The sequence below is a fragment of the Phalangium opilio genome, unplaced genomic scaffold, assembly GCF_054372755.1.
Source record: "Phalangium opilio isolate 3A_F unplaced genomic scaffold, DU_Popi_V2 ptg000082l_1, whole genome shotgun sequence".
Taxonomy (NCBI): Eukaryota; Metazoa; Arthropoda; class Arachnida; order Opiliones; family Phalangiidae; genus Phalangium; species Phalangium opilio.
This window is the reverse complement of record NW_028324189.1, coordinates 12,061,833-12,086,178: the sequence shown is the minus strand read 5'-3', so window position 1 is coordinate 12,086,178 and position 24,346 is coordinate 12,061,833. Positions and strand designations below refer to the sequence as shown.

The 24,346-nt window shown below is 35.1% G+C and overlaps 5 protein-coding genes and 1 long non-coding RNA gene across 8 annotated transcripts in view; 3 read left to right on the top strand and 3 right to left on the bottom strand.

The window, feature by feature from the left end:
- Sar1 (Secretion-associated Ras-related 1) overlaps nt 1-23,917 on the top strand; it is a 40,814-nt gene extending 16,897 nt beyond the window's left edge. Inside the window, exons 1-6 of one of the 2 annotated variants that reach the window (XM_089848779.1) lie at nt 17,735-17,953; nt 18,488-18,653; nt 19,486-19,551; nt 19,619-19,722; nt 19,803-19,934; nt 21,184-23,917. In XM_089848779.1, coding sequence (XP_089704905.1) covers nt 18,491-18,653; nt 19,486-19,551; nt 19,619-19,722; nt 19,803-19,934; nt 21,184-21,297 — 579 coding nt within the window. In that variant the 5' untranslated portion in view covers nt 17,735-17,953; nt 18,488-18,490 and the 3' untranslated portion in view covers nt 21,298-23,917. Of the gene's footprint in view, nt 1-17,734; nt 17,954-18,487; nt 18,654-19,485; nt 19,552-19,618; nt 19,723-19,802; nt 19,935-21,183 lie in introns of those variants that run through there. The other variant, XM_089848781.1, reaches the window with a different exon arrangement.
- On the top strand, nt 2,606-5,728 carry Inos (Inositol-3-phosphate synthase). The gene is made up of 4 exons (XM_089848773.1): nt 2,606-3,115; nt 3,527-4,225; nt 4,674-4,997; nt 5,074-5,728. The coding sequence occupies exons 1-4, from the start codon at nt 3,005-3,007 to the stop codon at nt 5,593-5,595; spliced, it is 1,656 nt and encodes a 551-aa protein (XP_089704899.1). The 5' UTR covers nt 2,606-3,004; the 3' UTR covers nt 5,596-5,728.
- LOC149651735 (uncharacterized) lies at nt 5,702-9,488 on the bottom strand. The gene is made up of 9 exons (XM_089848777.1): nt 9,335-9,488; nt 9,059-9,276; nt 8,817-8,995; nt 8,540-8,748; nt 8,284-8,463; nt 8,024-8,208; nt 7,241-7,377; nt 6,767-6,898; nt 5,702-6,696 (listed from the first exon to the last, which is right to left on the bottom strand). Exons 1-9 carry the CDS (start codon nt 9,375-9,377, stop codon nt 6,582-6,584), a joined length of 1,398 nt encoding a protein of 465 aa, XP_089704903.1. The 5' UTR covers nt 9,378-9,488; the 3' UTR covers nt 5,702-6,581.
- Nucleotides 10,577-14,735, bottom strand: gcl (germ cell-less). Its single transcript, XM_089848776.1, has 12 exons — nt 14,062-14,735; nt 13,861-13,984; nt 12,829-12,925; nt 12,653-12,750; nt 12,534-12,580; nt 12,254-12,476; nt 12,094-12,181; nt 11,846-11,989; nt 11,710-11,779; nt 11,557-11,632; nt 11,025-11,258; nt 10,577-10,940 (listed from the first exon to the last, which is right to left on the bottom strand). The coding sequence occupies exons 1-12, from the start codon at nt 14,181-14,183 to the stop codon at nt 10,824-10,826; spliced, it is 1,440 nt and encodes a 479-aa protein (XP_089704902.1). The 5' UTR covers nt 14,184-14,735; the 3' UTR covers nt 10,577-10,823.
- On the top strand, nt 13,067-13,862 carry LOC149651734 (uncharacterized). Its single transcript, XR_016371330.1, has 3 exons — nt 13,067-13,438; nt 13,532-13,628; nt 13,708-13,862. It is a non-coding gene; the product is annotated as an uncharacterized LOC149651734 (long non-coding RNA).
- On the bottom strand, nt 16,653-17,595 carry mRpS24 (mitochondrial ribosomal protein S24). Of its 2 annotated transcripts, none has more exons than XM_089848783.1 (3): nt 17,387-17,595; nt 17,075-17,325; nt 16,653-17,008 (listed from the first exon to the last, which is right to left on the bottom strand). In XM_089848783.1, exons 2-3 carry the CDS (start codon nt 17,292-17,294, stop codon nt 16,719-16,721), a joined length of 510 nt encoding a protein of 169 aa, XP_089704909.1. In that variant the 5' UTR covers nt 17,295-17,325; nt 17,387-17,595; the 3' UTR covers nt 16,653-16,718. The 2 variants fall into 2 exon arrangements, with proteins under 2 accessions (XP_089704909.1, XP_089704908.1); XM_089848782.1 differs by having other exon boundaries at nt 17,418-17,585.
- Nucleotides 23,918-24,346: the final 429 nt, after the last annotated feature.

Sequence of the window (24,346 nt, the reverse complement as noted above, 5' to 3'; positions counted from 1 at the left end):
TATAATTACGAATCGGGGGTATAGCTTTCAACGCTATAGCACGCGGTTTCCAAGTCAGGATTATACAATCTGCTTAATCAATCAGATAATGTTCTAGCTATATAACTTGCCATAGGGCCTCGCAATCAGGGCCTGACTGCGTGGGCGATGTTCCAAGTTTTGACAAGCGACTCCGTTATTTTGTTTTTCAAAATAAAAAAAAAAAAAAAAAACAAACAAAAAACAAGATGACCCAAGAGCTGGGCCATAATAGTAGCCACATAGTCCTATTTGTCCCCCATCCAACCATACTAAAAACTTGGGGATCGAGTAAACAGGGGCCAAGTAATTAAGCAAAATGTTAAATAAAACATACCCTCCATAGGAATAGCCTTACACCCAAATTTTGGAGGCTCATTACTCTGGTTATATTAGAGATACGAGTATGTGCTTCGAGTATGTTATAGTCCTATTTGCCCCCCATCCAACAAAAGTAAAAACTTGAGGTTCGAGTAAACAGGGGCCGAGTAATTAAGGTAAATGTTAAATAAAACATACCCTCCGTAGGATTAGCATTACACTAAACTTTGGAGGCTCATAACTCTTGTTCTACTAAAGATACGGGGATGTCCTTTGAGTATGTTATAGTCCTATTTGCCCCCCCCCATCCATCGATACTAAAAACGTGGGGATCGAGTAAATAGGGGCGGAGTAATCTAGTACACGATGAGGCTCTTAGTTTGGCCCGAGCCGTAGTAGTAATAGTACTAGTAGTAGTTGTGGCCGGAGTTTTCGCTTTCGTTATCGTTATTTTTTTAGCTTAAAAGGAACTGTATATTACCACAACACACCCATAGGGGTAACTGGGCTCTGTTAGAGATTTAATTTAATTAAAATCTTTTTCAGATCGCAGCCGGGGGGGATCTTCGGGGGATTTTGTCCCATATGGCAGAAGATTATGTCCTTTTTCGCTCTGATGGGGGGATTTTGACCGGGGATTATGTCCCACATTCGGTAGAACTAGAGTTATAAGCCTTCAAAGTTGGGTGTAATGTTAATCCTATGGAGGGTATGTTTTATTTAACATTTTCCTTAATTACTCAGCTTCTGTTTACTCGATCCCCGAGTTCTTAGTATGGTTGTATTGGGGGCAAACAGGACTTTAATTTACTCAATGGACATCACCGTATCTTTAGTTGAACAAGAGTTATGAGCCTCCAAAATTTAGTGTAACGCTAATCCTATGGAGGGTATGTTTTATTTAACGTTTTTCTTAATTAATCGGCCCCTGTTTACTCGAACCCCAAGTTTTTACTTTCGTTGGATGGGGGCAAATAGAACTATAACATATTCAAAGGACATCCCCGTATCTCTAGTAGAACCAGAGTTATTAGCCTCCAAAGTTTAGTGTAATGCTGATCGTGTGGAGGGGGTTTTATTGAACATTTTCCTTGATTACTCGGTCCCTGTTTACTCGATCCCCACGTTTTTAGTATCGTTGGATGGGGGGGGGGCAAATAGGACTATAACATACTCAAAGGACATCAACGTATCTCTAGTAGAACCAGAATTATGAGCCTCCAAAATACTGCGTATTATTTTCACGATTTTTATCAATACATTTCACAAGTTTACTAAACGATCTAGTAAATTTGGAAAAGTCCAATAATATGAATGTTAGAATGCTCATGAGGGTTAGCTGGTATTGTACTTTTGTGGAAAGTTCCCCCTTGGTGAAGAAAAGGATTTTAGCTAGGGTTCGTTTACGTTTTAAAATATTAAACGGGATCTCACGCGATATACAGACCTTGAACTTCAAAATAATAACAAATATCGATCAGTTACCTGTCGTCAAGCGACTTTTGTACTATCTAGACTTTAGTTTAACCTTTGTTATACTAGTCTTTTTAACATTAGCTCGACTTACGACTCTAGATTGAAAAGACCCCCGTGTTTTACGGATGGCCATTTAATTTAATTTAATTAGTTTCTTACTTAATTTCAGACAACAAAAGAATTTAATTAATATTATTACGTTATTTTTATTTTATTATTTTTTTTTAATGTCACATACTTTGGTATATAGTAGCTCCGTCTAAGATTAAGCCTTATTACACGATTTTAATCGACCTTATCAGTATTATTATTCGTCTTGTCATCGATTTTTATCACTTCTTAATATATTTATTCATGACACATTCGTTAATTGTGCCAACGTTAGGTTTTTTTCACGACTAATTTGATTAGACGGACAAAAATTTAAAACTTGTTCAAATAGTGCGTATTTGGTTTTTATTTTTATTTTAAGCCTAATAACAAGTTAATTTGAAGAAATTCAAGAGTTTAATTTAAAGAAAAAAATGAATGAATCAACCGAAACTTCTAGATAAATATATCAAATCTCGAAATTGGAAATCATTGGTGGGAAGGGGTGGTCTGGTCTGGTCTAATCGGTAGACAATATCTTCTAGAACAATTAGCGATATAGGCCTACATCCGGTTGGTTTCTGATTTCCTGAAGTACTTCGGAAGTACAATCATCAGAAAAATAGCGAGCGCGTTTTGGGTACTGCGGAGAAGACGAGTGCACGGCGGATGCACGTGACAAGCTGGGAAGAGGAAAAACAGTCAAGTAGCGGTTTGGTAACCATGGCAACCGTCGTTCTCCGTACGCCTTCTCCAAAGCTTGCTACTATGGACCAATAACGGGATAGAAAATTTTTCCCATTCTCACTCGAATGTTCTACAGCGAATTTCCCTGCTTTCTCTAGAAACGTATAAATACCTGAGATACCTCGTCACTAAAGTAGAATTCAGTCATTTTTCAGGAATCCCAGTACAAACGTTACGTTCTCAAACATTTCCCGAAAACTGGTTATAACTCTTTCACTTGAATAGATAATTTCGGTGAAGCCAGTCAACTCTCATCTCGAAATCGCGCTCGAATAGCTTAGATAACTGTCACGTCTTAATTAAGTCAAATTTAAGTCGTAATCAGGTAATTAATAAGCGAAACGCGTTTAAAATGCCGGAGATATCGGTTGATAGTCCTAAAGTGAAATATTCCCAAGAATTTATCGAAACTAATTACGATTATGAGACAACTGAAGTTATCAAGTCCAAGAATGGGATAAAGGTAATTTTAATGGTTTATTTTTAATTACCTGAATTCTTAATTGAACTATTTCCATTAACGTTAACTGGTCAGATTGGTAAGATAAGACAGAATATTAGCTACATTAACAAATTAGTATGACTCGAGTCAAAATCGGACCAAAAATAATTATTATTAATAAAGAATATTTATTAACGTTTTCATAGCTTTATCTTTTAATATATTCATGTAATTTCGAAGAATTTTAGCAATTTTAATAACTCACAAAACCGCTCTAAAATTCCTCTTTTAAAATTATTCAAAAAACTGTACGATTTAATTCACAAAGTACGTGTGGAAATCTGTTTAATACCGAGTTCATTTACCGCACCGGTTATTTTGGGGATCGTCCATAAATTTGTATAATCAAAACCGTTTGATTTATTTAACCAGGCAATTCCGCGAAAAACTAAAATTACATTCCGTACCGAACGTAAAGTACCCAAACTCGGGGTCATGCTCGTAGGATGGGGTGGTAACAATGGTACCACGGTAACGGCTGCTATTTTGGCCAATAAAATGGGTCTGAGTTGGCATACCAAAGAAGGTCTTCAACGGGCAAATTATTACGGGTCAATTACCCAATCATCTACCGTTAATTTGGGTACATCATCAACGGACGGCGAAGTTTACGTACCAATGAAGGACCTTTTACCCATGGTTGACCCCAACAAGTTCATAATTGATGGCTGGGATATTTCATCGATGAACTTGGCGGACGCCATGAGACGAGCGAAAGTACTCGACTATGGATTGCAAGAGCAACTAATATCCATGATGGAAGGGTACAAACCCAGACCGGCTATCTATGACAAGGACTTTATAGCGGCCAATCAGGAGGATAGGGCTGATAACTTGATTACCGGGACCAAACAAGAACAAATGGAGCAAATTCGAAAAGATATTCGAGACTTTAAACGCAAGCAACAAGTTGATAAAGTCATTGTATTATGGACGGCGAATACCGAAAGATTTTGCGATGTCAAAGCTGGTTTGAACGATACAGCCGAAAATTTATTGAAATCCATTGAAAAAGGGGAAAGTGAAGTCTCACCTTCGACGCTCTACGCTGTAGCCTCGATACTTGAAGGAGTAAGTTTGCAATATCTTTAGTGAGGTCAAGAAGCCGTATCTAGTTTATTAGGGAGAAGGTATAAGATGCCTAAGTATTCGCGCGCCATAGTCCCAGTCCCCCTTTCAAAATTCAAGGAGGTCGGGCTATCTCGCCTCTCCTCAGTCGGAAAATACGTCATTTTCGTCATTGGCGTCGCGTTGACGTGAGTTCTCAAGAACCAATGAGATGCTGGTTGTAATTTAGAGACGGGGATTAACTCCGGACCTACGTTTGGACTGGAGATAAAGCCGGAAATGTGGGGCGAATTTATACCTTCTCCCTAATAAACTAGATATCACTTCTTGGTGAGATGAAAAGTTCCACGAAGGTTTTTAATTGTTTCTCGTAAACCTATCTCGACATTTCTACTCGGATCAATTATCATTTCGCTGCCCTAACAAAATTCGATATACTTTATTGTCACAGTGCGCTTATATTAACGGGTCCCCGCAAAACACCTTCGTCCCTGGTTGCGTCGAATTGGCCGAACAATCTGGCGTATTTATTGGAGGAGACGATTTTAAGTCGGGACAGACTAAATTGAAATCAGTCCTGGTTGATTTCCTAGTTGGAGCCGGTTGCAAACCAGTCTCCATCGTAAGCTACAATCACTTGGGCAATAATGACGGCAAGAACTTGTCAGCCCCGGCACAGTTTAGGTCGAAAGAGATCTCGAAAAGCAACGTTGTCGATGATATGGTCAACTCGAACAAAATTCTTTATCAACCTGGAGAGAAACCCGATCATTGCGTAAGGCGATTAATTATTTTAATTAAATCCTAACGATTAATCAATCAATAACCAAAATTTATCAACGATTTTGTAGGTTGTTATTAAATACGTCCCGTACGTCGGTGACAGTAAACGTGCCATGGATGAATACACGTCAGAAATTATGATGGGCGGACATAATACCATTGTGGTCCATAATACTTGCGAAGACTCCTTATTGGCTAGTCCCCTAATAATTGATTTAATCGTGGTTGCCGAAATTGCCCAAAGAATAACATTCAAAGTAGGCGAAACCCAACCAGAGTTTCAACCATTCCATAGCGTTCTGTCGCTTCTTAGCTACATGTGCAAGGCTCCTTTGGTACCCAATGGGGCCCCAGTAATCAACGCTCTCTTTAGGCAACGGGCTTGCCTGGAAAATTTGTTCAGAGCTTGTATTGGATTGGCGCCTTTGAATCACATGGGGTTAGAGTTCAAATCCTCCGATTCCCGAGTCTGGAGCGGGTCCAATGAGGAAGTAACGGTTAATGCGGAACAAAACAAATTGGGGACCTTGAATGGTATGGTCAAAGTAGCCAAGAGTAACAGTCCCGATTTACTAATGTCGTACCATTAATCTGTACCATCTTTGTATGTAAATATATATATTGTTGTACTTTTCGTTAATGGAAATTTAAGAAGAATCGCACCATTTAATAAACGTGCATTGAATAAAGTACAACTTTAATTTTTAAAGTTATTTTATTGTCTCTTCGAAATGTCTTTCTTATCTTTGTGTTGATATTTCTGAACCGATTTTCTGACCTCGTGTAAAATTTTTCAGGTCATTGACACTCTTCAAATTATAATTTTAGATAAATCATTTACACTACACAACTTTAAGATTTACTTTGAAAATTAAAATAATATTTTTAGCTTTTTTTCTAATTATAATTCAGGAATCTAGGCCAATATTGACGTATTATGGCGTGATGGTTAGAATCACGTTATACTGTATTTATTTTAAGGTGAATTACATTTTAAATGGGTCGCTAATTGAAATTTACTTTTTCGACCCATTATATCGTTGGTTATAGCGTTGGTTATAGCGTACATACGTTAGGCTATAATACCTAGGGAGTACACTTTTAGTGTAAAGGTTTGAATATTAAGTGGTTTATAATTATACGTAACATAAAAATGGTAAAAGTGAGAGCAAGTAGGATTTTAAACGATATAATCGTGCTGCTACGCCTGCGCGTTGTAACGCAACAGATGTGCTCTTCACGTGCTAGGCAACGTACTGTCTTTTCGATTGGGGGGGGGGGGGGAGAAAAGAAACATGTAATAGCAGGTAATACAATGTCGTCGCATCGTACGATTTTTCTACTGACCCTGAACTTAACTAGTTTCTTATCGACCCAAAATATTGATTTAGGAATTTCCTAGACTTTGAACTTGTCTGTCTTACGGCCATGAAAGATTCGATCGCCTTCTTTAATGTCTAGTTCGCTGTTGGTTTATTGATTTTAGTTGCGAAATCAATATTAGATAAACAATAATATTAATATTAACAATATAATGCGTTATTTATTATTTTGATAAAAGGATAAATTCGTGCTGTTAAGTGTGTAGTTGGGGTGTTACGTTATTGAAATGTCTTTTGTTATCTTCGGTCAAAAGGGCGTCGTATGTACCCAAAACTTCATCAAGATCCATATAAATTGTCCTCATATGTCTAAGATAAATTTAATCTCCTCAAATAATAGAAATGTAAATATTGATTAATGTTTATCTTCAATCCTTACCTTTGAACTTTGTTAGGGTCAAAACTATTTCGCGCGTGCAAAACACGTCTGTTATTCATGACCAATAGGTCACCGGAATGTAGATAAAAATCTATCTTAGTTTCGGTGTTTTCAAGACGTTCGCATAATGATCTGTAAACAATAAAATATTTATTTGCATTTGCGTTTAGACCAAACATACCATAAGTTTATAAGATATGTTCCATAAGCATGACACTTCCTATATTTTGTAATGCTATAGAGACTTACTGGGAGCTAGTTCAAGTGAGAACGACGTGATAATTGACTAAACTCAGTTTTGCAGAACTTAATTCCATCTAGGTCCTATTTAGTCTGTACTAAAACTTTGACAGCGCCTCACCAGGCATATTCGCTTTACCTCGTATCTATGACCTACGTTGTCACTTCATGACAAGCTCCAGTTTGTTACCAGTGACAAACTTATGGAACATATCTTATGAATGTATGACATACTTTAATGCCGAATAAACTTTTAATGTCAATTCGGGGGAGAAATTAAGCGTGGTCCTTGCAAAGTTACTGAAATGAATTTCGCGAATTTTTCCAATTGGGTCCAAACCGATAACGGGCCAATAGGAAGAATAGGTGACCTTCAATTAGAATTATAAATTATTGACCGTGTCATCTCAAACCACCTAACCATGGACAGACAACTGAATAGGGAGCTAGATTTGCTTAGAGTAACCCCTGACACTATGACCATGGATAAAAAATGCGCGTGAGCAAATTGTTTTCACGCTATAGGATAGGCAACTCCCTATCTCGGACGACAGCTTATTCTGTATATACTCTGTAACAACATCGGTTGTCAGCACGCGTAAACCTAAGTCTCTATCTAACGTAGTTTTGTACGTGCTGTCAAGAGACAAAAAACTTCAGGATATTCAGGATTTAAAATATCCGCGAGTTTTTTTAGCTCCAGTGCACGGACCTCTAGGCCTTAGTTTCAAATACGTGTAGTAGGCTGTAGGCAATTTCACATATTTTAAATCCTGAAGATCCTGAAGTTTTTCGTCTCTTGACAGCACGTACAAAGCTACGTTACATAGAGACCTAGCTTTACGCGTGCTGACAACCGATGCTGTAACAGAGTATATACAGAATAAGCTGTCGTCCGAGATAGGGAGTTGCCTATCCTGTAGAGTGAAAACATGTTTCCTCACGCGCATTCTTTATCATGCTATGACTTAACACGGCTTTGCCTGTCCATGGTTAGGTGGTCTGAGGTATAATTACCCCAGTAGTAGGATCGTAATAGGAATACGGTAATGGAACCGTTGATAAGATTTCAAAAGCTTTTGGGTCGTTCTTCCTGAGCCATCTAGCAGCATGGACCCCATCAGCCAATGACGTTTGTCCACCGGCGTTTTCTGGACTCGATTCAGGGTCCGCGGCTTTGACGCAGTGCATGCATAGTAACCCTATAAGCAATAAGAGTTAAACTAGGTTTATTAATTGTTTGATCTTTAATAGTTAGAGCTCAATTCATAATTTACCGGGAGACTTTTCTCTGTAAGTCAGATCTGTGTGTAGTTTAATTTCATCCCCTGAGTAAGCTGGATGAAGGTTCGTTTCTGGTCCCACATGAACCTCGGCAACCGAACCAAATGACGACTCGCGTATGTAAGCTATACGATTAGCGAAATCGACTATGGAGTTCTTTTCCAATGGCGTATCTGTTAAATAATTATGATTGTAATCAGAGCTAGCTAATTGCGGGCGTCATTTAAAGTTTAATTAACTTTAACTTACTATACAATATCGCGAAACCGTACAAATAAAATAAGTGAAGAAAATCTAGACAATGGTCTTTGTACGTCATGAAGTTATGATAGGGCATTCTAGGTATTCCATTGGCTGATATTCTAGCCCGGTCCCAAACTATGATACTGGGTCTATGTGTTATGTCAGGGACAACAAACATTTTGTTCTGGGACATTTGAAGTCCCCTTTCCAGTAACCTATTAATTAAATGTCACCTTTTAATTAAATTAAACCTACGCATGGCATTATCTTTTACGAAACTAACCATTCCGAATTATAAACGCTCTTATGGCCACCATCCTCGTTCCAAATGACCTCTAAATGACCCTCTTCATTTACCACGTAAGACTTAGGTTGAATATTTAAATCTGGTAGCCACGAATTCGACCTTTTGAACCGTCTTTGCGCGTCCCAACATAACGGACACTTACATTCATCTCTTAACTAAAAAATTAAAATTAGATTTAATTATTTTAAATAAATATGATTAAATCATTCGAAACATACCCACGCCAATAGAAATTTGAAGTTTTTTCCATCGTTAAAGGCTAAATTAAGCCATAAATCAGAATCGCGTACTATTTTATTTATTTTAAATATAGGTTGGTGATGGTCTTCGATATCACTGGTTGTGGTGGTTAGGTGACGTTTATTTGAAATGATTGACAACAGTCGAAAGTCATTAGATGACAATTTTCGTAAATGCAATTCCGTTTTAAATAATCCTGTAAATTTAATTATAGCTTTATTATTAGCAATTTAATTATAATTTTGGCTTTTTACCATAGAGTGTTGGTAGGAGACGTGTTGCTCTTTTTAAGCTCATATCGCTAATGGTTCTTGATAACTGCTGTGTATCAGGAAGTTGACCTCAAAGCTTATCTTACGTATGTATGCACCAAAACAAGTTTCGAGATATTATTCTGTCTAGAACTCACTTTATAGGCTAGTTACAGAAAAAACAAACATCTTAAACAAATTTACATATCAGACCTTAGGAAACCATTGTGATAAAATTAATGGACATTTAAGCAAGTTTAATAATATACCTTACATAATAATTATATATATACGGTGTTTCTGATGATAAGTCTGCCATTTTTGAGTCGAAAATGTTACTTCTATAACATTTCGACGTTAGGGTCACGCTGTTTTCGAGTTATGATTTGAATGTGTTTTAGGGATGACCCCCTTAATTAATTAAATTAGAAATCATTGCCTTTTAGTTTCTTAATTAATTAAATTTAAGGGGTCATCCATAAAATACTATAATAAATCTTAACTTGAAAATAGTGAACCTTGGGGCAAAATGGAGATATAAGTTATACATTTTCGACTCAAAATCTCGCCCTTAATTTATGGCAGACTTATCAGAAACACTATGTATAATGGCACGAAATTGGTACTAAAGTCTTTTACAATCTTGAAAGAAACATTTTTTAAGGTTAAAAAAGTATATTTTTCTATGGAATAGGTATCGTTTCAAGGTTGCAAATAAGTATTTAGATATCAGGGAGATAATATAGGGGGAGTTTTATAAATGCTCATCTTCTTAGGCGCCTCTCGGGTCGCTATGGATCGTTGTTGATAAAGTTGCTAGATTATAAACAAGACTGGGAATGGTTAGCTACTCTCTTGCTTTCTGATTATGTTATTATAATGGAATGGAGTTTTTTGAACAAATGGGGAGGACCTAATACGCTTTGCCTGTCGCCACGAGTTCGAAAGCTCCCCTTTATAGTCTCCCTAGTACTATAATACATCGTTTTCGCGCCTAAACCTCTAAAATAAAATCAAAATAATGGACCCTAATTCATCTGTTAGGGCTAGAAAGACTAAATAGGCACTATTATGGCTAAAAAAATCTATCTGTTCTATTTAAAAGCAAAAGTCATAAAACATACACATACACATACACATATCTTACCTTTTCCACAGCAGCTCTGAAATTAATTAAAAATAATTCTTGCAAAACAATTTATTGGCAGATGTTCAATTTACACGTGGAGAATAAATGACACAAGATAAAATATGAATAAAATTTATTATAAAAAAGAGCAAAATATTGATGAAAAAACACTATGTACAAATTCTAATATCATTTCCATATATTTTGTTTTTCTTTTCTTCATATACATATATGATAAATTTTAAACTCCGTCAGAGAATGAACACATTTTACTATAAATAACTAAACACTATATCTAACGTTTAACGTAATTAATCAAATCACACTCAAATTAAAGAAGAAAACTTTTTAATTAAAGAAGAATCAGCTCTCAGTAATATCAGTCTGAGTAGCGCAATGCAATGGGGTTGTCATTAAGAAATTGGCACTTATAAGTACTGGAAATTTAACATCTTTGTCAATATTCAAGATTCTGATCTCCTGTAAATAGCGGATGAAAAATGTTATTAAAAAATGTTGCAAATAGGTTTTGAACTTTTGATTAATAAATATTTCAGATATTACCTCATTTTTACCCAAAGTAATGGATTTAAGGCCGGAAGAAATGAAATAAGTGGTATTTCCATCATTGTTAAGGGAATAAACGTTAAATCTGTACATTAAGTGTCTTTTGACTAACTGATTAGCAACTGGGTATTCGTTAGCGTTTCTTGTATTGCGGCGGAGGGTTAGGGTACGATTGGCGAAACTGACCACTAAATCTTGACCAAACTGATAACCAGTCCATAACCAAACATGCTACAAAAATAAATTAAAATAAGCTTTTTGTTGATTTCAGGTTCAATTTAGGGTAATTTCATTAACATATTCAGATTCCCAGTTAAAAAACCTTTAAAATGAGTACCTACAAGAGGTACTTTAATTAAGTTTCACTTTGACACTAGGGGGCGCTGAAACTTTTGGGGCAAATATAATTGATGGGAAGTATATCATGTAGGTACTCAAATTAAAGCTCTCAATGCGAGGAACACGAATATGAAGTCCTTTTAATCATAATTAATCTTGATTAAGAAATAATTGACAAAAACATAATTACCTGGCCTTCATTAAGTAACACTCTCCCACATCTTACACACTGAGATTCAAAATCAGCCTCTGACACCTGTTTTGGTCTAATATAATCATTAAAAATTAATATTAATTAAAGTCAAAAATTAGTAAATTACTATAATTAAAATTAATTACTTACCCTTTATCAACACCTTGGTTGACTCTAAGCATACGAAACCAGTGATCACGAAATATTGGTTGAAACCAGGCTAAAGAAATAGATAAATTAATCTACAACCTTAATTAATGGTAACTAAAAATTAGTTTAATTATACAAGGTGGAATGATTCTGTCAGTCTCAATCTGTTCCACGTCAAGATGGTGCATAACCAAGTGTTGAAGTCTGAGTGATCTAAATACATGAACATACTTCTCCCCTTCTTCACTGTTTAAATAAGAACTGGGCTTTTGTTTCTCCTCTAACAATTAAAATTGTAATTAATTCAAGACAGCCCATGTTTTCCCCAAATACTAAAATTTTTGGCAAAGGCTTAAGCTAAGCCTTGGCCAAATCTAATCTTACTCATAAATGCTTGAAAATAATTATGGGCTTCCATTAAACAGTCTTTGCTTTCTCCATTCCATACTAGATTTTCTCGTAAAAATACCCACTGAATTTAAATTTAATTACAATTAAATTAATTAACTTAATTAATTAATTAATTAATTACGAATTAATTTACCATTTTAAGTAAAATATAAATGGAGAATTCAGTCTGAACCACAACTAATAGAGGAGCACTGACTAAATCTTTCATAGTCTCAATGCTAATTTGTTTAAGGCACTCTGTTGATTCGTTAACAGAAATGGTTAAATTGCGGAGTAACCAATCAAAAGACTTCCTTTGTAGAGATGAGATTCCATATTGCCTGGCTACTTCGTTATACTTTAAGACATTCTTAATGCTAATTAAAATTAAATTAGTTTTAATTTATCTTTAATAAATTAATTATAATATTAACTTTATAGTTTCTATCATTATTTCTCCACATTGCTCAATTAGTCCATCCTAAAAATTAAATTATCATATACTTTAAATTAATTTAATTATAATTAAATTTAAGTTAATTAAATTAATTACAAGTTGAAATAAGGTAGCTGCAGCCATAACCGGTATAATTTCAGAAGCATCTAATACGATTTCATCTTGATATAATGATCCAAATACAGTATTTAACGCTGTATTTAATATTTTTCACCAGGTTTTAATTTTAGGGTATTAACTTAATTTAATTAATTTTAATTTTAATTAATCACCATCAATGGTAACATTAGGATCTTCAATTCCCACATGTACTATATCTTCATCAACTTCTTTCCAAGCACCACTAAACATACTATTGAAGTACCTTGACTGCATGTCAAATTAAAATTAATATAAGTATAATCTTAACTGATTAGATTAATATTTAATAACAAGAAGTGATATCTATTTTATTAGGGAGCAAGTATAAATTCGCTCCACATTTATAATCTAGCTTTATCTCCAGTCCGGAGTTAATCCCCGCCTCTAAATTACAACCAGCCAGCATCTAATTAGTTCTTGAAAACTCACGTCAGCGCGACGCGAATGACGAAAATTACAGTCACATTTTCCGACTGAGGAGAGGCAGCGAAATAGCCCGGCCTCCTTTTACGCCCCCCCCCCCTTGTATTTTGAAAGGGGGACTGCATGGGACTATGGCGCGCGAATACTAAGGCATCTTCTCCCTAATAAACTAGATATCACTTCTTGATAAAAATAAGTGGGAAATTCAACACCTGGCCTTAATAACAATATCTTTAATTTGGGCTAAGATTAAAAGCGTTCAATATGCGTTTAATTATACTCCTGTTTATTGTAGCTTTACAAAGCTACTATATTAAGGTATTTATTTAAATCTCTATGAATTATGATTATATTATTTCTATTAAATAAAATAATATTATTTATATTAATTAAAATAATATTATTTATTAGTGTGGTCACGAGTGTTCTAACGATTCCGATTGCCAATCTAACCAATGTTGCGCAGCTGTTTCGCAATTTCAATTTCCAATGGGGGAAAATGTTACTTGTAAGCCTGCCTAAATAAAATTAATCACTAATTCTAATTTGGGCGTTAATTTAATTCAATTTAATTATATTAAATACAGGGGGTTGTATACCATTAGGAGATGAAAGTGATATATGTAATACATTAGCTAATGTATTCTGTCCATGCAAAGTTGGCTTAAAATGTAAGCCAATTGGTGATTGGTTTTTTGGTACAGGAATCTGCGTTTATCAATGATTTTATAAAATAATACCTGTGACAAATAAATTTTGTGTAACTTCCATTCTGTTCCCAATGCAACAATAGTTACGTCACTGTTTAATCCTTGCTCAAAAAGGGCATTGTATATATATTGGGAGGTTGTCATCAAACGTTTTCTATCAATAATATAGAGATTTACTATTTGGGTTATTAAATATCGATATTTTTAGTCTTTTATAGTTTATTGACCTACTTTTTTAAAGTTGGAGGGCTAGAATCAACAGAAAAACTTTCCGCTTTCCTCTTCATGCCTCTAGAAACACTCCCAAAAACATAAGGAGCATTTTCCCTAACTGTACTTAATGCACTACCCATATTGAATTTAATCAAAGTCGACTTTTTGAACTTTTATATTAAATTAACTCTTAATTTTGAATTGCTGCGTAAATATTCGATAATTATGATCATTTTACGTACAATTTACTTTAGTTTTGAACGCTTATTACTCTCAATTTCCCGTAATTACGCACCGTGAAAAAATGTAAACATAGCAGAAGACAAATCGACTATACGTCACACCAGCTGACAGCTCCCACCAAAATTTCACCAGAAAGATGGCGCGATTTCGAGCACGTGCTAATTTTGATTTTTCCCGCCTTTATTCCGGGGTAATGTTTATTTTTGGGTTTTTTCCTCTTTTTATCAAAGTATTCCGTCTGAGAAAAATAGAATAATTTTATTGGTCAAATTTTGATACACGTGGATTTTTTTGTAATATATTATATTGCTAAATATTGATATCTTCATGACGTATGTCAAGTGGTGTTTTTGTAGAGCAGTTGCTGCAAAATGCAAACATCATTCTTCGAAAGAAATACTTTTCCAACGATAAGCTTCCCCATTTACTAAGGGCTATTATTGATAACTTTCACTCAATTACTCATTTTAAAGAAAAAAAAAATACCATAACATCATGATAACACCTTCAAAGTCCATAGTCACAGTAGGGGGGGTCAAAAGGGCAAGTTGTGATAAAGAGAGCTCAAATTGAAATTTAAACGTTGTTTTTCTCCGTGAATTCGACATTTAACAATCGTAGTCGAACTTCTCGTGTTTGCCGACACACGTCTGTAGTCTTCAAGATGTTTCAGAAGTCCATATGTTTATTACTTTTACTGTCTTGCGCGCACTTCGCGGAACCACATTTGTTGCCATTCTCGCGATTTTTTGGGTTTAATTTTAACGGTGATAATGGACGCACGATTCACCAGTTTGGACATTTTTATCCTCCACCCGAAAATGGACACGCTAGAGTAAGCGTAACAGCTCGTTCGGACAAAGGTGAAGTGACTTACGTCCCCATCAACATCAGAGTGGACAAAATTATTCCATCGGTTCTGGATTTTGCCGGTAAAACGGCATCGAGAGCTGTTGAAGGTGTCCACGACATCAAAAATCTTTTGTTCGACAGTGTGGAGATCCTCAAGACTGAAGTACCGAGGGTCTTGATTACTACGCGTTCTGGAACCAAATCGGTGGGTCAAATATTTGAAGAAGCTCGAGAAAACGCCAGACACGCCCATCGAAGTTTCGTCACTGGTTATCGAGATGGTTCGACAACGGCTCAACTCACACCTCGGGAAGCTCTGAAAAAACTAGTCAAGAGACTTCGAGAGAGTTTGGAGGAACGAACCAGAACCAGCGAGCGTCTGCCGATCCCAGTTCCGAAAACCAAAACCACGTCACCCTCGATCGTCAAGGATATTCATTTGACTCAACCAAATGGCGACCACTTACACGCGTTGGTACAAGCGTCAATTCCGACTGTAAATGTTGGCGTATCCTTAAACCGTCGTCGGCCAATCATCGAGACTGTCCATGAGGCTACCCCGACGTCTGAACCGCAAGGTGTCTTCGTCAGCAAACACGTGAAGGTTGTAGATATAGTGCCCGGAAAAGACGTAACTTCAAACGAAATACCTGTGGTGGAACACGTACACAAAGTCACTCAGATTGCCGCAGCTCCTGAAAAGGAAAGTGTCGTCGTAATTAAGCCTGCTGAGGAACGCGTTGAAGACGTTTCTGAGGTTGTCACAGCTCCTGAAAAGCACGAGGCCGTCTTAGTAAAGCCTATTGAGGAAGATATAGAAGACGTCAACGCGGTTGCCACAGTTCCAGCAAAGCAAAGTGTTGTCGTAATTAAGCCTGTTGAGCACCGCGTCATCGAAGACTTTGATGTCACTCCATCTCGAAGCCAAGGCGTTGTTGTAACCAAGTCTTTTAATGTGGGCTCCTTACACATTCCAGTTGTCGCCTCGATTAATGTAACCTCGAGTAGATCCTTCATGGAAGATCCAGTAACTGAAATTGTCCCCAAGTCTGAGAAACCTGAAGTTGTTGTAGAAGAACCCATTAAGGTGCTGGACACTGTACACATTCCAGATGAAACCTCAAACCCAACTCGCGTAGAAGAACGTATGGACCAAGTCACTGAAGCCCCAAAAGAATCTAAGCCCATCAAGCTTGGGAACAATACTATGGAGGATCTAATTGAAACTCTCGGTCCAGATTGCTTGTCCACTATGTTGTGCCTATCTGGAGCTGATCCAGAGTCTATGGGATCATTTGGACCATGGGCAGTGGAGACATTTGAGCTTAATGAAGACCAATCAATTCCTGAAAATTATCCGCGTTTTACCAGGGCCTACAATACTGGAGCTAAATACAAGACCCCTCGACTTTGTCAAAGAATTTATGAAAAGTGTGAAGTTAATCACAAAATTCATGATTAACTATTGTAAATAAATGTCTAAAATATATATATATTTTAAAATTAAATGAAACTTTTAATATCTTTATTGTTTATTTTTATTTATCTACACAAGTTTTGTACAACATTAGCTTCAACCATTAGATGTACTTAAAAATAACATCTTTCTTATCAGCAGTTGACTGTAATTCCATTTTGACAGGGCATTTTAGGAAGTTACTCAATAATTCCTCAGTGTATCCAATCAAAAAATACATTTTTCTTGGGTGTATAGCTTGATTAACAATTCCCCCTATGTAAACTACGTTATGTCTTCTTTTTATGATGACTTCCGTTAAAAATAACCTATGCCATGTTCCTGTGATAAATTTCCTTATAAAGAAATCTTCTACAGCTGTTTCACTCTGACGGGTTGATTCAAATAGATTACCTGGTATTATAACATAAAGGCCATAAGTAAAACCTCCCATAAATGCAAATTACCACCCCTATTTACTAGTGTTCCATGAATTCCAGGCCTTCCGAACACCTATGAAGTGAGGAGGGTTTGCCTGCTCATAGGTTAATGGCTTATTTTGCTTTACAGTTACTTTATAGCGACCCGAAGTAACCTTTTCGCATGGGTTTGAAACGTGAAACGCTCTGACAACACTATACGTCGTCCTCAGCGTCCTGCTGTGCGGTGTTATAATACTTAAACCAAGGCTTAACGTCATAGCTTTTCTGTGTTATTTCTTGACTATGGAACTATAAATAGGTTGAAAATTCATATGGAATATGATTTAATGTATCTAAAATACAATTTTACCATATTATTTTGAGTTAAATCGCGTAATTACCTTTATTTTGATTTATTATTAATTTAAACACCGCAGTTCTTAATTCATGTGCGCCGCCATTTTTTATAATTTCAGTTAATATCTTGTTGGCACAAAGTAATTTTCCCCGTAGAAACTAATACAGTCAAAGCTAAAGAGGTGTCATTTCCTTATTATGCCACGTGACTTCTTCCCTTTTAATATTCAAATCGTTGGTTTTCAAAATATTACTCTCAAAATCATCAAATAGCCAATTTCCCTATAATTTAAAATAAAACATATGGACAAATCTTATTAAAATTATTTTAATTTTTATAATTTATTTGGATTTATGAGTTGGAAAAACTTCCGGTGGTTAGCCAATCACCAATAAAAATAACGGTAGTTACGGACGTGTTTTTGTGACGAATTAGAAGAACGTCACAGAAATTTTCCCATCAGCCTTTCCTGTATCATTCGCTAGAAAAGTGTGGTTGTCGTGTGTTTTTTCGCCAGTCGCGCTTGTGTAAAGAAGTTTTATGATTTTTTCCTCTTAAAAAAGTCACCAATAAATAGCTGTAAGTAGCTATTTTCTATTTGTTTTAAGTTGTAAAATTGGTAAATAGGCTTAGATATATTAAATCCGTCGTTAAAAAGGTTAAAAATCGAGCTTTCGGGATGGGCTTGATGGAAATATTTGAAACCGCGTTAGCTAAGCCTTGGCACGTGAAAATTTTCGCCTTTGGCAAGTTTGCCCGTTTTCTTTTTCCTCAGGGAAGTAAGTGCGCTGCTGCATGTTAAACGCGGAACGCCTCGTCCATAAATTGCGTAAATACGGAGATTAAATAAATAATTAAATTCGAGTTAACTTTAATTTAAGTTTTCGTAGTTTAAACCCTTAACCCCATAACCTAAAGTTATTGTGTATATTTAAATTAAACAACAGTACACCAACTTGGTACATACATATCTCAACTTACAAGGTCTTTTGATTAAAATGACATATTCTATCACTGTGTGAACTCTTTTTGATAAGATAGAGTAATAGTTTAACACACTTAAAATCTATTTTACGCTTATATCTAAAATTTATTGTTCATTCTATTTAACAGAGGATGTTTCTTGTTGACTGGATGACTGGGTTTTTAAACCTTTTTGGCTTATGGAAGAAAAGTGGGAAGCTACTATTTTTAGGTTTAGATAATGCTGGTAAAACCACGTTACTTCATATGCTAAAAGATGACAGAATGGCCCAGCACGTACCTACTTTACATCCCAGTAAGTTAATTAACTCTTGCAGGGTTCATACAAACCTGGAAAACAGTGAAAAACCTGGAAAAATCCAGGAAATAAATAGTTGACAAAAACCTCAGGGAAATTTAGAATTTTTAGTAAAATTCAGGGAAATCAGGGAAATTTGCGTCAAACAGGGGCCGAGTAATTAAGCAAAATGTTCATAAACATACCCTCCATAGGATTAACGTTACACTATATTTGGAGGCTCATAACTCTGGTTATATTAGAGATACGGGGATGTCCTTTGAGTATGTTATAACCCTATTTGTCCTCTTTCCAACAGTACTATAAACGTGGGGCTTCGACAAACAGGGGCCGAGTAGCTAAGCAAAATTTTCATCAACATACCCTCCATAGGATTAACATTACACCATATTTGGAGGCTAATAACTCTGGTTATATTAGAGATACGGGGATGTCCTTTTAGTATGTTATAGTCCTATTTGCCCCCCATCGAACGATTCTAAAAAGTTGGGATTTCGTCAAACAGGGGCCGAGTAATTAAGCAAAATGTTCGTGAACATACCCTCCATGGGATTAACATTACACTATACTTTGGAGGTTATAACTTTGGTTCTACTAGAGATACGGGGATGTCCTTTTAGTATGTTATAGTCCTATTTGCCCCCCCCCCCTCCTTCGTTAACATTTTCTCCATATAAACGGAAAAAACCTGGTAAATTCAGGGAAGTATACGGGTAAAAACCTGGCAATCTCAGGGAAATTTATTTCCAAAAGTTGTACGAACCCTGTCTTGAGAAATATTATTAAACGATGTACGCAACTTAAAAAACGAACCTTCGTTCCTTCTTAGCTTCAGAGGAATTATCTATAGGTAATATGCGCTTTACAACATTTGATCTTGGAGGCCATCATCAAGGTACATTTACTTAATTAATTAATTTAAAGTTTTAATTCTTAATTAACTTTGTAACCGCTTCTTTTAGCTCGTAGAGTATGGAAAGATTACTTTCCAGCTGTTGATGCTATTGTATTTCTTATTGACGCGTGCGATAGAGAAAGATTTCCAGAATCTAAAGCTGAACTTGATGTAAGTATTTAGGATGATTTTTAAATAATTAAGAACTTAAAAGTCTTAATTAATTATGGGTTTAATTTTTTACTTCGCAGAGTTTACTGACAGATGAACAGTTATCAAATTGTCCAGTTTTAATCTTGGGCAACAAAATTGATAGACCGGGTGCAGCTAGCGAAGATGAATTGAGAGCTTACTTTGGATTATTTGGCCAAACAACGGGAAAGGTAATGGAATGTTTTCACTTCGAGTCGTTATTTGTACCTGAATTGTGGTATAACTATATTTCGATGGGAAATCATTTTGTGTTGAACGAAATCATAAGGGTCTAGTCATTACACTTGTTCGTTGTTTAGTCCCAAAGTCTCGTAGTTCAAACATGTACTGCAAACTTTATCATATTTGGGCTGCTTTAACAATTGGTTATTAATTTTCACTACATAGGGATTTTCATATCATACTAACATTGTTGGCGATAATCACAGTTTTTGGCACAATTTTGTAGCGAAGCTTTTGCTGCACTAAATATCTCTGATATGACCATAATTTTTGTTGGTTGTGCTGAGAATTATTGCTTGTTGGTATAGTTTTGTTCATAATATTAACTGCTGCTAATCTTGCAGTGTTGGTTTCAATTTATCCCTGTCCTTTGTTGTATTTCCATCTGAAATGATCCAAATACTTCAGAATTCCTGTGCTGCTTTCAGTTCATCTTTGTTAATGATTGTATTTTAGTTGTACTTAGATCGGTTAATACAAATTTACCAGAGCTTCATTGCATTTCACATATTTTCCAATGGTTTCTTATTTCACTGGTGTTCCATTGGTTTTCTTATTTCACTTGGTTTCCCAATGGTATTGCCATTTTTCACTCAGTTTTCCAATGGTATTGCCATTTTTCACTCAGTTTTCCAATGGTATTGCCATTTTTCACTCGATTTCCCAATGGTTTTCCCATTTTGCACTCGATTTCCCAATGGTTTTCCCATTTTTTTCACTCGATTTCCCAATGGTTTTCCCCATTTTGCACTCGGTTTCCCAATGGTTTTCCCATTTTTCACTTGGTTTCCCAATGGTTTTTCCCATTTTTCACTCGGTTTCCCAATAGTTTTCCCCATTTTCCACTCGATTTCCCAATGGTTTTCCCCATATTTAACTCGGTTTCCCAATGGTTTTCCCCATTTTCCACTCGATTTCCCAGTGGCTTTCCCCATTTTCCACTCGATTTCCCAGTGGTTTTCCCCATTTTCCACTCGATTTCCCAGTGGTTTTCCCAATTTTTCACTCGGTTTCCCAATGTTTTTCCCAATACTTTCCTTTGCACCTCTCACAGAAATTTACATTGAATCCCAGTTGTATTTCAAGCCTTTCTTTCCTTCCATATTTAAGTTCATCCATTTAAATCTCAAAAAAAAAAAAAATCTAATAAGAGGTTAAATATTTTCTTGTCCAAACATTCGTAAATTGAAAAATCAGAATAAAGTGCCTCGTTCTGAACTTCCTGGTCGTCCTTTGGAGCTCTTTATGTGCAGTGTTTTGAAGAGGCAAGGTTATGGTGAAGGCTTCCGATGGCTCGCGCAGTACATCTAAAAATAAATAACTTTAAAAAATAAAAATAAAGAAAATCCCCGTAAATCGATTGACTTTAATAAATAATTATAAAATTCCTATTTGGTTTTATTAATATTATTATTATTATTATTTTCTCTCGTGGAAGTCTGAGATCCTTATAAAGAAATTTATTAAAAAAGAAAAAAGTTTTTTTTTTTTTTACTATCCATCTTTATTTATCGAGAGTTTGAATTTGAATTTCAAATTCTTGATAAATTTAAAAGTTTATTTGTGAATTTATTATTTAAAAAAAAACAAATTATACAGTAAACACAAGGGAATTAATTATTATGATGAAATTAACGGTAGGCCGCGAAAAATATTGTATAAAACCAAGAAGCGATATCTAGTTTATTAGGGAGAAGGTATAAGATGCCTTAGTATTCGCGCGCCATAGTCCCAGTCCCCCTTTCAAAATACAAGGGGGGACGTAACAGGAGGCCCCGGGATATTTCGTCGCCTCTCCTCAGTCGGAAAATATGACTGTAATTTTCGTCATTCGCGTCGCGCTGACGTGAGATTTCAAGAACCAATGAGATGCGACAAAAACGGATTTATGGGATAAGAACGTCGGAATTAGCGAATTCACTCCCCATCCTCGCATACTTTATTGAGAAACTTCGTCTGCTTATATTTTGACTCCACCCAAAGATTCTGTATATAGCTACTTCTAGAGATCGAATTTGTGGGTGGAGTCAAAATATAAGCAGACGAAGTTTCTCAATAAAGTATGCGAGGATGGTACTAGAGGCTAAAGCTACAATCCGACGTTCTTATCCCATAAATCGGTTTTTGGATGCTGGTTGTAATTTAGAGGCGGGGATTAACTCCGGACCTATGTCTTTTGGACTGGAGATAAAGCTAGATTATAAATGTGGCCAATTTATACCTTCTCCCTAGTAAACTAGATATCACTTCTTGATAAAACTAAAATAGACATTCTTTGACCTATTTTTTTCATTGGGGATAGTTAATTTTAATTTTATTAAAATATCTTATTACGCGATTAGTATTCTTTTCTTTCTTCTTTCTTTCTTTCTTTCTTGGTTATAATTAATTAATTAATAGTATAGTTTTTATTTTAATTTAATTAAGTTTTCTCTACCCCCAAATAAGTTAGTAAACAAAACCAAAATAACAACAACAGCAACGTTATTTGGATTTGGAAATTTCAAATTTGTACTTTTTAAATTAAAAGTTTATTTTGAATCCCCCTTCCCTTTTTTTTTCTGGTAAAATTATTCATAATATGAATGGACTTAATTAATTAATCTAAGGAGATTTCTTTTTAAATCTCTTTAGAATTTGTATAAAACTAAAAGAAAATTGAAAAAAAAAAACATCCCATCTGTTTTAGGGCTAATTTAGGTTTCAACTAACGTTAACATTAACGTTAAGTTGAAATAACGTGAAGTTAAAAACAATTTTAATTTCTAAATCTAATATTCCGGGCCCCCGTTTTGAGATAAACATCGTAGACTAATAGTTAATTAACAATTTAAAAACACAGTCTAATTAAGAAAGAAACTTTTTTACAATATTTGAAAGACGTGAAGGTGAAACTCAAACAATTTAGGTAAAATCAAATCAAGTATAAATAAATAATAATTGAATGGATAAATCGAAGGCTTTGGTTGGTGTTTAACTCTGTTTCTTGCCTCCATGTGGACTTTAAATGAAAGTTTATCGTGGGCAACTTTATAAAAGTTTTTTTTTTTTTCCAAAGCCAAATTTAATATAAAATATTTGGGGAAAAGAATAATTAATAATTAACACTAATTGGAGTAGAATGAAAAAGAAATAACTTTAATAATAGAATGTTTATTAATTCATTATTGCGTTTAAAATTGCACACAATATTTAGCTAATTGCAGTGCCATAAATAAACGCGAAATTTAAAATTTTCCGTTAATTAGGGTGTCTAAAATTATATTAAAATGAAAAACTATTATTTTTTAAAACTATGCAATATATTTTCTTCAATAGACGCATTTTTTAACAGATCATAATTTATTTCAAAATTAGTACCAAAATTATTAAGTTAAATAGGCTTTATTTTGTCAAATAACGCTAATTTTAGGTCAAAATAATACATACAAATTTCAATGCAATAATGAATTGATTACATTCTAATCAAAATTAAATTAAATTAAATACAAACCTGGCAATTAAGCATTCCTCATTTTTAGTCCGCACTCCTCTTTCTTTATATTTGGGCATTTTTTTTTCCCCGAATTTTGACAAGGGGTCTCTGAAACGCAAATAAAATAGTCGATTTATTTTCTGGTCCATGTACCACTAAACTCACTGTTAGCTCACGGGTCCTCCTCACCCTTTAAACGCAAAAATTCATAAAAGTAAAACAACAGTACTTGCAATTTAATTATTTTAAAAGGATTAATTAAATTGTGAATATATATTTATTTGCAACGTCAACTAACTTTAAAGAAAAATATAATTTAAAAATTAAAAAAAAACGCTTATTAATTTACACATTGATTGTAAAACAATTATTTTTTTTTCTGACTTGTAAAAAAATTATAACAAATTTTGGGAAGGTTTTTCCCTCTCCCTAAATAAAATAAGCATCATTTTCACAGTTTCGATTTTAGTTCTAATGTAAGTTACAAGTCTCAAAACTTACGGAGCTTGTATTATCATCTTATGTTTGTAAGTTCATCAACAGCAACGGAGAAACGTCACGTGTAAGTCACAAAAGCCCCCAAAGTTCAGTAACATAAACTTATACCAAGAACGTATTCATGCTGATAAGAACATAGGGCAATAACTCTATCCTCTGGTACCAAAGCTCGCATACTTGGTTGAGAAGATTCGTCTGCTAATATTTATGTCGCTTGTCTAAAAGCATACATTTCTATAATCTATATAGTTGCTGCAGACCGTCATAGATGGCGGAATGAAGTGACGCGAACCTACCTACACCAAATATGCTAGGACGGGGACAGAATATCTCGTGCCCTATGTTCTTATGAGCATGAATCCGTTCTCGCTTATACATTAATCACAC

What these genes read in the sequence shown, in the direction of transcription:
- gcl (XM_089848776.1), bottom strand. Translation starts at nt 14,183, where the DNA reads ATGGGTAGTGCATTAAGTACAGTTAGGGAAAATGCTCCTTATGTTTTT. An exon ending in TCCTAATGTTACCATTGATG is followed by an intron (nt 12,751 to 12,828) that starts GTGATTAATTAA and finishes TATTAAATACAG; the next exon opens with CGTTAAATACTGTATTTGGA. An exon ending in TTACTTTGGGTAAAAATGAG is followed by an intron (nt 10,941 to 11,024) that starts GTAATATCTGAA and finishes CGCTATTTACAG; the next exon opens with GAGATCAGAATCTTGAATAT.
- Inos (XM_089848773.1), top strand. Translation starts at nt 3,005, where the DNA reads ATGCCGGAGATATCGGTTGATAGTCCTAAAGTGAAATATTCCCAAGAA. An exon ending in AGTCCAAGAATGGGATAAAG is followed by an intron (nt 3,116 to 3,526) that starts GTAATTTTAATG and finishes TTATTTAACCAG; the next exon opens with GCAATTCCGCGAAAAACTAA. An exon ending in TAGCCTCGATACTTGAAGGA is followed by an intron (nt 4,226 to 4,673) that starts GTAAGTTTGCAA and finishes TTATTGTCACAG; the next exon opens with TGCGCTTATATTAACGGGTC.
- LOC149651735 (XM_089848777.1), bottom strand. Translation starts at nt 9,377, where the DNA reads ATGAGCTTAAAAAGAGCAACACGTCTCCTACCAACACTCTATG. An exon ending in CGGTTTCGCGATATTGTATA is followed by an intron (nt 8,464 to 8,539) that starts GTAAGTTAAAGT and finishes ATTATTTAACAG; the next exon opens with ATACGCCATTGGAAAAGAAC. An exon ending in TTACAGAGAAAAGTCTCCCG is followed by an intron (nt 8,209 to 8,283) that starts GTAAATTATGAA and finishes TATTGCTTATAG; the next exon opens with GGTTACTATGCATGCACTGC.
- mRpS24 (XM_089848783.1), bottom strand. Translation starts at nt 17,294, where the DNA reads ATGACGTTAAGCCTTGGTTTAAGTATTATAACACCGCACAGCAGGACG. An exon ending in CTGGAATTCATGGAACACTA is followed by an intron (nt 17,009 to 17,074) that starts GTAAATAGGGGT and finishes TTATAATACCAG; the next exon opens with GTAATCTATTTGAATCAACC.